We start from the raw sequence: 15,385 nt of genomic DNA on the forward strand, positions 1-15,385 counted from the left end.
CCGCAGTGACGCAGCACGTAGCCGCTCTGTGGGGGAGTGACGCGGAGGGAAGGGGAATGTCAGTGTTAAACGAGCAGAACTGCGAGTAAGTTTGTCAGGGTGCGCTCGCAAACTTTTTGCATTTGGTCGCAGGTACTAGGAATGAAAAAGTTAAGAAGATTTGGGGGTTTTTAATTTATATTTTCTTCTCTAAAACAAATAAAATTGCATTTTTCCTGCTTTCCAACACTTCTTGCTGCCATCTGAGCTTGTTCATCGAAAAATAGGGCAAACTAGGGCCATGTGACTTTAAGTCATAGTGTAGTTTTTTGTACTTAGTTTCTTTGTGTAAACAAGGGCCAGATTTTCACACAATTGCTAATTTAATTAGGAGAAGGCAATGGGTGCTATTGACCAATAGTAATCTTATTATTTTTCATTTCCTTCACACTCTGAAGTGTGCAGGAGCCCATTCACGATACAGGTATGGGACCTGTTATCCAGAATGCTCGGGACCTGGGGTTTTCTGCATAAGGGATCTTTCTGTAATTTGGATCTCCATAACTTAAAGCTGGCCATACACGTGGCGATCTAGCGATGTTTCGTGCGACCATCGGTCGCACAAAACATCGTCAGATCCGCCACACACATTCATTGCTGAAACAGCAGATAAGGAGGTAGAAACAATAGGATTTCTACCTCCTTCTGCCGATTCAGCCCTGACGGCAGATTTTGGTCAGGCGCCTTCTATGGCGCCCGATCAAAATTTTCTAACCTGGCCGATCGGCGAGTCGTCCGATATCAGCAGCTTCCTGCGATATCGGTCGACTCGCCGACATGCCATACACGCACCGAATATCGTACGAAACGAGGTTTCGTACGATAGTATCGGTGCGTGTATGGCCAGCTTTAGTCTACTAAAAATCGTTTAAATATTGAATAAACCCAATAGGGCTGTTCTGCCCCCAATAAGGGGTAATTATATCTTAGTTGGGATTAAGTACAGGTACTGTTTTATTATTACAGAGAAAAGGGAATCATTTAACCATTAAATAAACCCAATAGGGCTGTTCTGCCCCCAATAAGGGGTAATTATATCTTAGTTGGGATCAAGTACAAGTACTGTTTTATTATTACAGAGAAAAGGGAATCATTTAACCATTAAATAAACCCAATAGAGCTGTTCTGCCCCCAATAAGGGGTAATTATATCTTAGTTGGGATCAAGTACAAGATACTGTTTTATAATTACAGAGAAAAGGGAATCATTTAACCATTAAATAAACCCAATAGGGCTGTTCTGCCCCCAATAAGGGGTAATTATATCTTAGTTGGGATCAAGTACAAGGTACTGTTTTATAATTACAGAGAAAAGGGAATCATTTAACCATTAAATAAACCCAATAGGGCTGTTCTGCCCCCAATAAGGGGTAATTATATCTTAGTTGGGATCAAGTACAGGTACTGTTTTATTATTACAGAGAAAAGGGAATCATTTAACCATTAAATAAACCCAATAGGGCTGTTCTGCCCCCAATAAGGGGTAATTATATCTTAGTTGGGATCAAGTACAAGGTACTGTTTTATAATTACAGAGAAAAAGGAAACCATTTGTTAAAATTGAAATAATTTGCTTATAATGGAGTCTATGGGAGATGGCCTTCCTGTAATTCGGAACTTTCTGGATAACGGGTTTCTGGATAAGGGATCCCATACCTGTACAGTAAAAAGCTCCAGGTCCCCAAAAGGGTTTTGTTGATGACTGGTGCTGGCAGTGGTTTCCTCAGTGTAACAGGTGTTGGAGTGCAACAGGTGTCACCCATGGTAGCTACCAGTTATTTCAGGTCAAGGGCCATAATTTTCACAGGATGTCTAATTATGGAGAAGACTGTAGGTGAAATATGCCAAAAATATTCTTGCTTTTTTAGGCCTTTTTACAGTCCCCGTATTTTTCTGCACAAAGTGGGCAGATTTTTAAAAAGTAATCTGTTACTCTTTGTTTGCTATGGTCCTAACTCCGAATTGTGCAGCTACACAAGATCTAACCAAAAGTACACATTCATTTTTGTCTCTGCTCAGAGCTTGGGCTTGAGCCAGGGAACAAAAAAAATAGATTTTTTTTCCTGGTTGCTATCAATATGGGGTCCAATTTTGAGATAAATTCATATTTTTTCTAAATTATAGAACATTTCAGAGTACATGCAAAAATATTGTTAAAATTCCACTAGTTTTTTTGGTTTTCGGTAAATTTCCATGAAAAAATCATACTTTGAGCAAAGAATGCGAACATTAACGTTTTGGTTACACTTTCATCGGGACTATCTTTTCGCCAGGTTTGATCTGTCGAGTGCCATTGAGTCCTATGAAATGCTTCCAAAGCCAGACATGGAAGGCATCAAAGCCAGAAATGTTTTTGTGGTGTTAACAAACTGTTAGGCTCAAAGATTTTGAGACATTTGGAACGCAATTGCGATGTTTTCATCAACGATAAAAGCATACAGTATACCATATTGCGTTTCAAGGCCAGAAGAAAAAGCATTTTAGTAAATGTGCCCCTATATGTCTTTATTAGAGCCTCTTCTAATTTGACTAAAATGAAAGAGTGAAATTAAGCAATCTTAGGTAGAAAGGACTTTTTGGCCATGTAGAGATGGAGAGTTAGCTCTGGGTTTAGCTGCCAGGGACTGTGCATTAATATGCTTATCAATGCTGATACTTGTATATATGTTGGTGTGACACATATTCCTTAGGAGAATGATGGGAATGCATAGATATTGATACTGAAACAATTTGCAGTTGGTTTTCATTTTTTTTCAGTAATTTTTTCAGTTATTTTTTTTTTTGTTCTGCATCTCTCCAATATGGCATTTTAGCCGCTATGTGGTTGCTAGGGCCTTGACTACCTTAGCAACAAGGCAGTGGTTTTAACAAGAGGCTGGGATATTAATTGGAGGGGAACTAAATACAACAGTAAGGAATCATTAGTAGCAATAAAATGGTGACCTCAAAAAGCAATAATTGTTTGGCTGCTGGGGTTATTGACTCCTATTTGAAAGCTGGAAAGACGTAGAAGAGAAAGGCAAATAATTCAAGAACAATAAATATAAATAATGAAGACCAGTAGTAAAGTTGCTTGGAATAGGACATTCCATAACATAGTAAAAACTCAAAGGTGAACCACACTTAAACACTAATGTTTTAAGGTATGAAGATCCAAATTACGGAAAGCATTCTGGATAACAGGTCCTATACCTGTACAATCGTGTGAGGTGGAGGCCCGACTTTACTATTAACACCTTCAACTTAACTTTTGCTATAATGTAGGCAGTGATATTTAGGGACAATTTGCAGTGGGTTTTAATTTTTTGTGTATTTTTAATTATTTACCTTTTTGTTCAGTAGCTCTCCAGTCTGGAAATTAAGCAGCTTGTTGCTGGGGTTCTATTTACCCTATCGATCGACAATCGAGGCCTGAATTAAAGACTGGAATATGAATTGGAAGGGGCATTTTATAGAAACAGAAGTAATAAAAAGTAGCAATAATATAATTGTAGCCTCACAGAGTAGTTTTTTGACTGCCAGAGTCAGTGCCATCCCATTTGAAAGCTGGAAAGAAGCAGAAGAGGGAGACATATAATTCAACAAATTTAAAAAAATTAAGTGAAAAGTGGCTAAAACATGCTAAAAGTTAAAGGGGACCTGTTATTTTAAGAAATAATTCGAAATTCTGTTATACAGTGCTAGTCAGGCAAAATAAACTTTACTTACACTATATGAATTCTTCAGTCTTGGTGTTTTCAACCACAGCAAGGAGACAGGCACCATATTTTGGGGAAAAAATCTAAAAAACCTTTGATCAGCCCAAAATCTTTTTTATGTGCCATAAAGGAGACCTGATTTCCATGCCCAGGCAAAAGCTACACAGTTATAAACCATGCGGTGGGAGGGGGGAATGAGAGGAGTTCAGTGACATCTAGGAAGTGCAGAATGGAAAGTGAAAGTAATTGCCTTTATAACAGGCATGGATGTATTAATAGCAGAAGCAGAAGAATTTGGGGTTTATGTTTAATTTAAAAAGGATTTTTATTATACAGCTTTTTATGTCTGGGTGACATATCCCCTTTAATATATCGATATTGCAGCACTCCCATTTCATATTCACAAAACCGCCTTTATTTCAAAATGCCACAGACACAGCAAAGTTTCAGACCTGGTCCTTTCTCAAGCTTTGTATTTTGACATATCCCCTTTAACTTAAAGGTGAACTACACCTTTTTAAAATGTTGGTTAAGGTTGTATTGCCTGCCATTTTGTACCTTTGTGCCTGTGTGATCAAAGTTCTGAGGAAAGGGCTACATGGGGTGTTTCACATTTTGATTTAAATGTGGGCAAAAGTTCCCATCAGGCCTTGGAACAACACTTTGGTGGATTCGAGACAAATCATATGGTTTATTCTCCTCATAGCAGGTCTCTTTACACTTCATTCGCTGAGCACAATCCACTTGTCCGGTAAGGCTCCTATGATTAAAGTAACTAACCTGATTGAAATAATATAGATTTGTGAGATTGGCGAAGACACATGTGGGCATCAGTACAAATTACCAAGATAGCTGTGAATGACTAGACCTTTTCAAGGACACGCTTTTCAAAGCTGCCAAGTAGATTGCATCTGCTGTAATCATTAGGAGGAGAATACAATCAGGCCTGCAGTGTCATGCGCCCTTATTTTTGGGAGAAAATGTTTCAGTAGAATTCCTGGCAAAATCAAAATACAAAGCAGTGTGTTTTTATTCCTTTAAAAGTTGTTCAAATATTGGGCCTTTGTTTACTACGTTACAGTAATGCATTGCAAAAATTTAATTCACAAAAAAAATATACATTCTAATTATGGCCTTGATATAGTTATGATTTTACTAAATATATCATTTTTGACATAAGAAAGTGTAAAATCTCAAATTCCTTTCTATCACTTAGCACTTGCTTATTAGTACAGGTATTAGACCCCTTATCTGGAAATCAATTATCCAGAAAGTTCTGAATTACGGGAAATAATTCTAATTTTTAAAAATCATTTCCTCTTTCTCTGTAATAATAAAACAGTACCATGTGCTTGATCCCAACTAAGATATAATTAATCCTTATTGGAGCCAAAACAATCCTTTTGGGTTTAATTACTGTTGAAATAATTTTTTTAGTAGACTTAAAGTTGGAGATCCGAATTAGGAAAAAACCCTTATCCGGAAAACCCCAGGTCCTGAGCATTCTGAATAACATGAATGGTACAGTATGTTGACAGCAATGTTGGCAAAATATGGCAATATTGCAGCTTGTATTCAGCTTTTTTTTGTGTTTTTAATATGCTTTTTTTGTTCTGCAGTTCTCAGGTTACTATCAAGCTGAAAGGAGTTAATAACCCTAATAACCAGAAAGTCAGAATGGGATATATGTTGGAGAAGGTTTGACTATAAAGATTTGTAATACAAAAATATAATTATAGCAAAATGTAAGCTTCACAATGTGTTTTTCACCATCAAGGTAATACAGGTGATACAGGCGACAAGATTGACTTTTAATACTTTTTAAAAATGGCAAAAAATATTTAGCCTGTAGTAAAGCGCATCAAACCACACTTTTTACTAAATCTGCCCCGAATGTATGTAGTGGTTGGACAATGAATAGACCAAAGACCAAAGAAATAGACCAAAGGTATATTTTCCCTTTAAGTTATCGATAGTGGGAGATGTAAGCTTCAGGGGAGATGTTGATAGGGTTTTCTCTGTTTAAAGGATTTTGCTGTCTGGCCCTGGAAGCTATGGTGTTGTGGAAGGAAGGGACAGGCCAGACAGTCCATTCCAGTGGTCTAGCTAATGTATTTGAGCTCACGTTCTGTGTTAGGAACTCAAAGAGCAGCTGGGGGAGCCTCCTGAGAGACTGAGTGACTAAGGAACTGAAAGGAAAGCCTGGATACAAATTCCCCAAAAGGAGTATCCTGACATCCTAACATTTGTGTTTTCTTACTGGTAGTCCACAAGGGGCCTAGTTTAGTAAGGGGACTCATCAAATATGTGAAGGTAGCGCCAAGAGGGTAGGATTCACTTCTGATTTTTTTTGCTAAATTATCAACCCTGTGTTAATAAACTGCCTTAAAGGAAAACTATACCCCCTTAATTAATACTTAACCAACAGTTAGTTTATAATTTTAAGTGACCTATTAAAGAATCCTACCAAAACTGGAATGTATATATCAGTAAATATTGTCCTTTTATATGCTTTTCCCTTGATCCTCCCTCAGAGATCACATGACCAGAAATAATGCAGCTCTAACTGTAATGGAAGCAAAATGCAGAACTCTGCTCATTAATTGGTTGATGTGACCTAGCATGTATGTGTGCCTTGGCTTGTTTGTGTGCACTGTTAATCCTGTGATCCCAGGAGGTGGCCCTTAATTCTTAAAATGGCAATTTCTACTTAGGAGTCCCCAATAGCACATACTACTAAAAAAGTATATTTTTAACCATATAAATGGTTTATTTAGATGAAGCAGGGTTTCACATATGAGCTTGTTTATGCAATATATTTTTATAAAAACCTACATTTTTTTGGGGGGGGTATAGTTTTTCTTTAAAGTGAAAAAAGTGCCTGCTCTACATTCGTTAGAACAAAGGAAATGGTGCTTATAAAGCTGAAATAAACATTCACAAATTAGTGAGAAAACACCATTGAAATCCATACAGCAGGAAGTCTCAATAACCTTTTAGTGGTAGGAACATAACATGCTATTTTTAACCATTCCTCAGTATGTGGCTTGTGCTGTATTTATAGAACAGTCCTTTTCTTGTCCCACCTGCTACAGGAAAATATTCTCACCAGTGAGCTACAAGGCTCTGGTCACGTGTTTAGTAGGTTTAGGGATCTATTTATCAAGCTGCAGCACCTGTATGACTATTCAGCAATCCCCGTGACGGAAGTTTATTTTTATTCAATTATACGGGACATTTTTTTAATAATATACTATCCTACTAGGAATAATCCTTATATTTTTATGAGAAACTTTACAGGGATTCCTTATTTTGCTGTCATCAACTCTTTTATGTACGGTATTATTAATGTATACTATATTTTAGCAATTCTTTAGGGCTATGGTACAAGGTACATTTTCTGCACAAGCAAAGAAGTACCTGAGACTGTGCATGTAACCCCTTTAATGGGTACCGCCTGACACACATTGCAAGAGTAGGCAGTACTTGGCCTGAAAATGCAAAATGTGTTTTGGGTTTTCGAGAGCTGCCTTTACTAATGGTGTCAGGTGGTTCCTTTGGAAATCAGTGTGAGGCTGTAGGGATGGTTTTGGGCATTCTATGCCAGCTGAAACACACCAGAGGAGAAAACAGCCTAATCAGCCTTATTCTCTAAGGCTGATGGCAGACGTGGCGTAGGGCTGATATTTTCGGCAAGCGGAAAAACGCTTGGCGAAAATACAGCAGGCACAAGTAGCAGGCGTAGTGCTGTATTTTCGCCAAGCGTTTTTCCGCTTGCCGAAAATATCAGCCCTACGCCAATTCTGGCATTAGGCTAACATTGTCATCTTATTTAATATAAACTTTTAAATACCTGGATTTAAGTACAAAATATTTGTTAGCAATGGGACAGTAAGGATTACTAAGGAACCCTTTTTGAATTATGCTGCTTTATCTGCATTTTATGTGGCTTCACAGATCTATTGTATTTGGTCTACAAAAGCCACTTTTCTGACATCTTATTGATTGAATGAAAACCCCAAGATAAACTTTGAAAAAAAAAAAAAAAACTTAATTTGGTTTTTGTTTTTGTGAAATTGCTCTTTCTGTTCTGGATGGTAAATGATCATAGATCCCTAATTGATCCTTCCAACCAGAACAGGTTGGGTGATAACTGGAGTCTGATTGCCCATCTGTAAACTGGGAAAAATTTCTAATTGGACCCCCCTGACCACCCGCTGCCCTGGCCTGCAGGTCCTCGCCTCCCACTTCCTCGCTAACTGACCACTAGTGATGAGCAAATCTGTCCTGTTTTTTTTCCCCTTTGGAGTCTATGGGTGGTTTTTCATGGTGAAACATGGAGAAAAATTTTGCTCATCACTACTGACCGCAGTCCCACTAACTAATTGCTGCCACACTGAAACAGTTTCTCTGCTTTGCAAGGAGGCAAACATAATTAAAGATGTCCATGCATTCCAATGTGGAGTGCGAGTCTGTCATTAAAGGCAGAAATGGGGGAGTTTATTCTTTTGATATATACAATTTTACAGTGATCTTGCTGGTATGTCTGAGGTTGATATGTATGTATGATATTGTCCATTTTCTGCAGTGATGTTACTGGCATGTCAGGGGTTAGTATATTCATTGTCCATTTTTTGCAATGACCTTGCTGGCTTGTCTGGGACTGATTTACTTATAATGCATTTGTACAGTGATCTTACTGGCATGCCTGGGGTTAATATGCTCATTGTCTATTTCTACAGTGATCTTACTGGCATGTCTTAGATATATTCTTCCCCCACACTCCCCATCACAATTCCACAATAATTTCTATATATATAAACAGCAGTCTTTCTTAGGAGCATCATCAAAAGTAGACAATATTTATCAACCAGTATATGAATATACTCCATTTATGATGTAAATTATATTACATTTCAACGTTTGAGACATATAAAATGAAATGGCAGTGCTTCACTGCAAATCTTTATTGTTTTGAAACCAATCTGAATAATGTTTCTGGTATTTTGATTTTTTTTCAAGGTGTATAATAAGCATGATTATTGGGTGCTCACCTACAAAGTACTATCTTGCAGCAGGCTATGTCCAGAGACAAATCACCATATGTACTCAAGCAACCAACCACAAGCCCTTCTCATGCAAAATGAGCAACAAAAAGAGCATACTCTACAGGTCTAGTAACCCATAGCAACCAATAAGCATCATATAAACATTTGACTGTTTGCCGTGGGTTTCTAGACGTCAAGCCAAAATTTCCACTATTTATTGCATTACCCTTTGTAGAATATGTGATGTCAGAGAATATGGAAGCGTGAGACTAAAGGAATGGCTAAAAATATTCAGCTTGGTAGTTAAGGCAATGATAATGCTGGTGGATATTACACCACAGACCAGATTAGACTAGATTAACAATATAACTGTTAATAGGGACGATCAAACTATTTAACCCTGTACAGTTTTGTGGTAAAAGTTGTAGTTTTGTCAGTGCCGTGTATCTGTGATAGAATTTCGCTGTATGTTCGGTTTCCAAAAAAATCAGAGTCCTCCTTAGCTACTGAAACCAATAAGCTAAATTGTGAGTACTGCAACAGCAGTAACAGAGGCCTTTTACATACAAGAGTACCATGGGGCTGCAATGCAGATATTTAGCAACTTTTAGAGATGCTTTCTAAATCATGTCATGTACATGTAGTCTCATATTTGTGCTTGCATGGCTAGTTTTTTAAAGGGGCAGTATAATCCCTTGTTTAACATGAGTTTATTATTATGGTTTTTGTAAAACATGCTTTTTGCCTATTGTTTTAATAACAAAAATCGATGGCTTCAGTTTTCTTGTTTGCCCTCTTTAACTTAAGAAATAATTAACAACACATTTTAGTGATTAAAACAATAAGCATAAGTATGTTTAACACAAGCCCTATTCATTACACTTATGTTAAGAAAATGGATGTACTGCCCCTTTAAGTGCAGATTATGTTTGTATATATCTGCCAATTTTTTTGTAATATGTGGCTAATTTTCTTCTTCATATGCAGTGCTGCACTTAAATTAAATAGCCAGACCCCCTGCTGTCAGTGAACAGCAGATATCGGCAGGGAGGGCTGGAGCTCTGGTGCATCATCAACTAATCAGATCTTTGCTTTTGTTTTCTAACTTGAAGGTGACCGTTAAATTGTAAGTGGTTGCTATGGGCAATATCACCAGTGATATTGGCTTAGACATTGTAATAAATATGTCCCCTTGTGTGAGTAAACAAAAAGACTTGTGACTGTATATATTGAGCATTTGGGGTATTAACTTGGCAAGCACCACCAGCTAGGATCAAAGTGGAACATTCTAGGAGCCTGGACATTTAATTTCTTAATAGTGGTGGAAAATATTGCTGGCTAAAATCGATATAACCATTTCTTTCCTCTGATTAAAAGCATGGACAATTGCCCTTTAGTAATGAGGCTATGTAATTCAATGTAGGCATTTGGCAGCAGGGTCTTTATTCATTATGTAATTTTAAAAATATCCAAAGAGATGGTCTCATTCTTTTTTTGACCAAAACGTTTTTTTCTTTGTTTTGGTTATACTTAGGGGCACATTCATCAAATCACGAGTTTGAATCCCAAAATGGGTAAAATTCGGATTGGATACTATAATTTCTGATGATCGCAAATATCACGAAAATGCTTACGAAAAAATTGGAATAGTCACGATAATATCGTATTGGCGCTCCGAAAGTCACAAAATTTTCGTACCGAACGATTGTAAACAGCGGGAAAACCTTTCCAACTTTGATCCTTCTGTGCATGATTTTGGAAGCCTCCCATAGGAATCAATGGCACTCAAGGAAAGTCATGATAACGAGGCTTGAATGAATCCGAAACATTCCTACTCAGCGCAACAATATGATTTTGTCGCGCAAGGTACGAAATTGTTGCAGAAAAAAAGCCTGGAGCGTTCGTACACGTTCGTGCATTAATAAATGTCCCCCTTATAGTCTTAACACCGGACTTTCCAGGCATCTGGTTGATAGTGAGCTGTGCACCCAGTCGCCGTTTTAGTTCAATCCAACTACATAGTATACTGGAAGAAAATATTCAGCACCTCCAGCAATGAATTGCAAGGTTGTCTAAAGCAACACATCTCATCCTCAAAAAAGAGATAGCCTTTCTTCAATGGGACCATATTTAAGACCAGCTAATTGTGACTGCTGAATTGAATACCCAGGGGCTCTATCCCCAGTGGAAACAAAAAAGGTGGCAAATGGCACTCCTGGTGAGTTCCCCTGCCCAAAGGGTAGATGTATTAAAGTAATGATCTTAACTTGAGCCATGGAGTCTTTCTATAGCAACTTAATCCAGAAGGGCACCAGAAGGAGGCTGGTGGGTAAGGATCCTGTGCACTTTTTGTAATAATAAACACCTGGGACAAATGGTCAGCACCTATTTTTCAGGTAAATTCTAAGCCAGGGATCCCCAACCTTTTATACCTGTGAGCCACATTCAAATGGAAAAAGTGTTGGGGAGCAACACAAGCATGGAAAAATTTCCTGGGGGTGCAAGTAAGAGCTATAATTGGCTATTTGGTAGCCCCCATGTGGACTGGCAGCCTATGGAAGGCTCTGTTTGGCTTTACACTGGGTTTTATGCAATTAACACTTGCCCCAAGCCAGAAATCCACCTACTTTGAGGTCATTGGGAGCAACATCCAAGGGGTTGGTGAGCAACATGTTACTCATGAACCACTGGTTGGGGATCACTGTGACCTAAGCCCTGGAACAACAGTGGTGTCACATTAAAATCACAGGTTAGTTTTGATCCCTGCCTGTATGCTACCACTTTAAATACATTTTGTTATGCCTAGCCCTGCCTCCCTGTATTTTCCCACCCCTTGGAAGCAGCTTGTTGTTTCCAAACCAACCCCCCAGACTAGTTTCATACAGCCAGCTACACACACAGCCCTTATGGGGCTTCATTGGTATTCACTGCGCTTCTGCACTGCCTTCTATTTTCTGGTCTGGGTGGGAGGGGGGAGCCTAGGCAGGGCCAGCCCTCCCCCAGCAGAGTGCTAGTGTAACCCCAGTGAGTCTTGACAGCGGCATTCACACAGACAGTACAGGGCTATAGCAGGTCATGCCAAGGAGATCACCCCGGACTCACTGACACTGATTCGTCTGGCTCATTAGCATAGAGCGCGTGCACAGTGCAGGAAGACAGCAGGAGCGCGCCTTATGCCAGCTGACATCACAGCAGCCTCAGCATGGCGGTCAAGGTGACTCTGATTAGTCCTCTTATTGCTTTAGCAGCTTATGCCTTCTCCATGCTTTGCAGAAGCTTAACCTGAGCCCAGCCGGCTGCTATTAGGGATGTGCATGCAGTGTCTTGTGTTAGCTCATTTGTGCACGGTGTTGCTTTCCCTGTCTGTCTGGTACAGTGTTCTGTACATCACAGGGGCCCTGCTGCTGCTGCTTCATTTTAATTGCTCTCATCTGCACTGTATAAGCTTTACGAGCCTCCACCTGCTGCTAGGATTTGCCTGATCAGCACTTAAGAACCGAAACACCTAAAACATATCACGTGTGCCAGAAACGAATGCAGTCATGCAGCTGCAGGCTCCCCAACTGATTGCTGCCATGCTGCATGCTGGTATCACAGTATTGCAGGGATGATCTGGTAACCCTACTGCCACGGTTTCACCAACAAGTCCTTGCTTAGTTGCATGTGCTGCACATTCCCTATTCTGCAAATCAGGGGCGCCCCACATTTGTACAAGATGCATTTTATTTAATTTCATATAAAGGTCATCAGTTTGTGATCCCGTTGCAGCCGAGCAATTTGTATTATTAGAAAAGTTCCTAACAGGCCTGGAATGGCAGTCTGTGGATTTTGGCAAATGGCAAAGGGGCTGCTAGGGTTGCCACAAAAGGGGGGTGTGTGTGATGATGCAAACTGCCAACGTCATCACATGAGGACATTTCTGCCAGTGTGATGACATCAGGGAGGGTTTTTCTAAATGTTGAAAGCCAGGCAGAAGGTTTAAACCCAGACAACCCCTTGAAAACCTAAACTGTCCGGGTCAAAACCAGACAATTGGCAACCTTAGGGGCTGCCACAGACAATCACTATTTAGTGGGCTGGTGGGGGTTGTTTGGGCCTCTGTGTACTTGAAATGCCAGGGCCTGTTTTGAGTCTCTGTCCAGACCTGGTTCCATAATATCTTTAGTTGGTCTGTTCATTTTACCCCAGACAGACAAATGCTGTCACAGAGACATCAACTAGGCAAAATGATGACGTAATTTAAAAAAAACACAAAGCAGATAATTTTCATCCTAATGACATGGGGATAACAGGTGTCTTAGCTGTCAGTGAGCTCTGGTAGTTGTATTTGAATCATGGTTGAACAAAAATACACACATAGCTCTTAGCTTGCTCTATACTTATATATATATATATATATATATATATATATATATATATATATACACACACACACACATATATATAATCTCTATATAGATTGAGGTTTGCACATGAGCAGTACCTTTCTATGAAGAGTTCTCAGCTGCACTCAACACGCATGCGCAAGATGAATTTCAAACAACCTTAGTGGACATTATTCTAATCTGCACAAGCTCAAAAGGAAGGAAGAAGCAGCAGAGACAAAGTGGACAAACGGGGCAGGGAGGAGGTGAACCAGCAGGGGGGCAGCTTATGGAAGACACATGTTATGATTGTGCATGTTGTGAAACACTGGATGACCAAACCATGCCTGTCATGAAATGCTGGGTGACCACACTGTGTCTGTCATGAAGTGGTTGGGGCTACACTGTACCTGTCGTGAGCACCTGGGGGGGGTACACTGAGCCTGTGGGGGGGATTACACCTTGCCTGTTGTGAAAAGATGGGGGTGCCACACTGTGCCTTTCATGAAATGCTGGGGGCTAAACTGTGCTTGTTGTTAAACACGGGAGGGCCATATTATGCCTGTAATAAAATGCTTGGGGGACCACACTGTGGCTGTCATGCAACGTTGGGAGTACAGTCGTAAAATTCTGAGGTCCATACTTTGCCTGTTGTCAAAACTGTGTGCTATTTTCTTTTGGGCGTGCAAAAAAAGGACAGTAGTGGGGTCCTGCAGATCAGCATTTGAGATGTAGTTAGATAGAGGGGGCAACAGCAAGCACAATGGCAACAATAACACATATGCGTTTTGCCCACTTTGCAACCCTTTAATTAAATTGCAACTCCCAGCAGAGTCATAGTTATGTAATTTTTAGTGCATTGAAACAGTTGATATTATTTTCCCTTTTATAATTTTGCAGAAAAGCTGGTTATGTAAATGACCTTGGGAGGAACGTGTAATAAACTGGGATCGTACATGTTAAAGCAACAATTTAACAAGTGAAATAAGTCTTTGAAAGCTATTTATGTAAAGAACTATTTTTTTTTCTGCAGTAGCCACAATTAAGAGATGAAAAATCTGCCATAGGGATATGTGCATTTGAAGTGACCCACTGTAAATACAGCACTCATTAATATTTACATTTGTTATTCTAGTTTACAAAGAGAGCTGATCCCATTGAGCTAAAGAATATATTTCTCCAGGTAAGGATTCATATTGCATCAGTGAAATCACTGTGGTTTACAAAAGCAGTTTTGTGGCTTTGTGTGTCAGCAACTATATTTCTTCCAAGTGGTTATGGGAAGCAAGCTTTGTAGTGTGCAACATCATGCATGGCAACTGTCAACAATGTCACGCTACCTTGTTCACAACATGTTCACTGCATTATTATGTTATATTCACATATAGTGAACTGTGGCCAACTCAAGTTATTGCTGCAAAATGACAACAGTGGGGGTATGTTAAACGGCACAATGGGGGTAGCCGATTCCTACGATTTTCCTTTAATTGTGGAGAATTTAGCATGATAAAAAAAGATTTCCAGGGCACAGTAAGAATTGCACCACACAAATAAAAAAGTGTTGATTTTTTTTAGGAATGGTAATTTAGGAGGACAACGGCACAAATTAATGTTGGTGCAAAAGGACAATAGTGCAGAACAATGTTTGTGCAAAAGGACATATAAAAATGTTAGTGAATAAACACAGCTAAGTGTCATTTTTGACCTCCAATGCATTGTGCACAGTGTATTTAACAAAGTGTACTTTGCAAACTACTTTCCTGCGAAACACAACTGTTGCTTGTCTCTGTGTCTGTTTTGAAATGCGAATGAGTCCTGTGGGTTCATTCATGAGGGGCAAGGGGAGGCATGTAGGAATTTCCCGTCCCCTAAATTCCATGTTATTCAGAAGCACAGGTTAGAGTTAGTGTAACTGCTTGGTGCATAAGATTTTGGCATAGGGCATTCAGTAAGGACAGGGTCATCTTGTGATGCTATCCTTACCAGATTCCCTATGCCAAAATCTTATACACCCCCCAGGGATTGTAATTATTTAAATGATATCCTAGGATGGTGCTCCTGTTAACAGAAACTGGAGTACATCTGTAGAAACGTATTCAGTGTAATTATTTTCAATGGGCAGGCGCATATGCAGTAGAGCGCTACCCAGATTGGAACGAAGAGAAGATGGAAAAAGCCAAAGAAGATTACGCCGTGGAGCCTCTAGAAATATACCCCAGACTAGTACATTTTTGAAA

General features: G+C 39.4%; 1 protein-coding gene across 2 annotated transcripts in view; it reads left to right on the forward strand.

Annotated features, from left to right (window-relative positions):
• Positions 1 to 10,454: 10,454 nt before the first annotated feature.
• Positions 10,455 to 15,385, forward strand: part of slc25a12 (solute carrier family 25 member 12) — a 93,857-nt gene continuing 88,926 nt past the window's right edge. The window contains exons 1-2 of one of the 2 annotated variants that reach the window (XM_012970445.2): positions 10,455 to 11,002; positions 14,284 to 14,331. In XM_012970445.2, the coding sequence (XP_012825899.1) occupies positions 10,991 to 11,002; positions 14,284 to 14,331 (60 nt within the window). In that variant the 5' untranslated portion in view covers positions 10,455 to 10,990. Of the gene's footprint in view, positions 11,003 to 11,770; positions 11,999 to 14,283; positions 14,332 to 15,385 lie in introns of those variants that run through there. The other variant, XM_012970444.3, reaches the window with a different exon arrangement.

The sequence above is a fragment of the Xenopus tropicalis genome, chromosome 9 (genome assembly GCF_000004195.4).
Source record: "Xenopus tropicalis strain Nigerian chromosome 9, UCB_Xtro_10.0, whole genome shotgun sequence".
Classification (NCBI taxonomy): Eukaryota; Metazoa; Chordata; class Amphibia; order Anura; family Pipidae; genus Xenopus; species Xenopus tropicalis.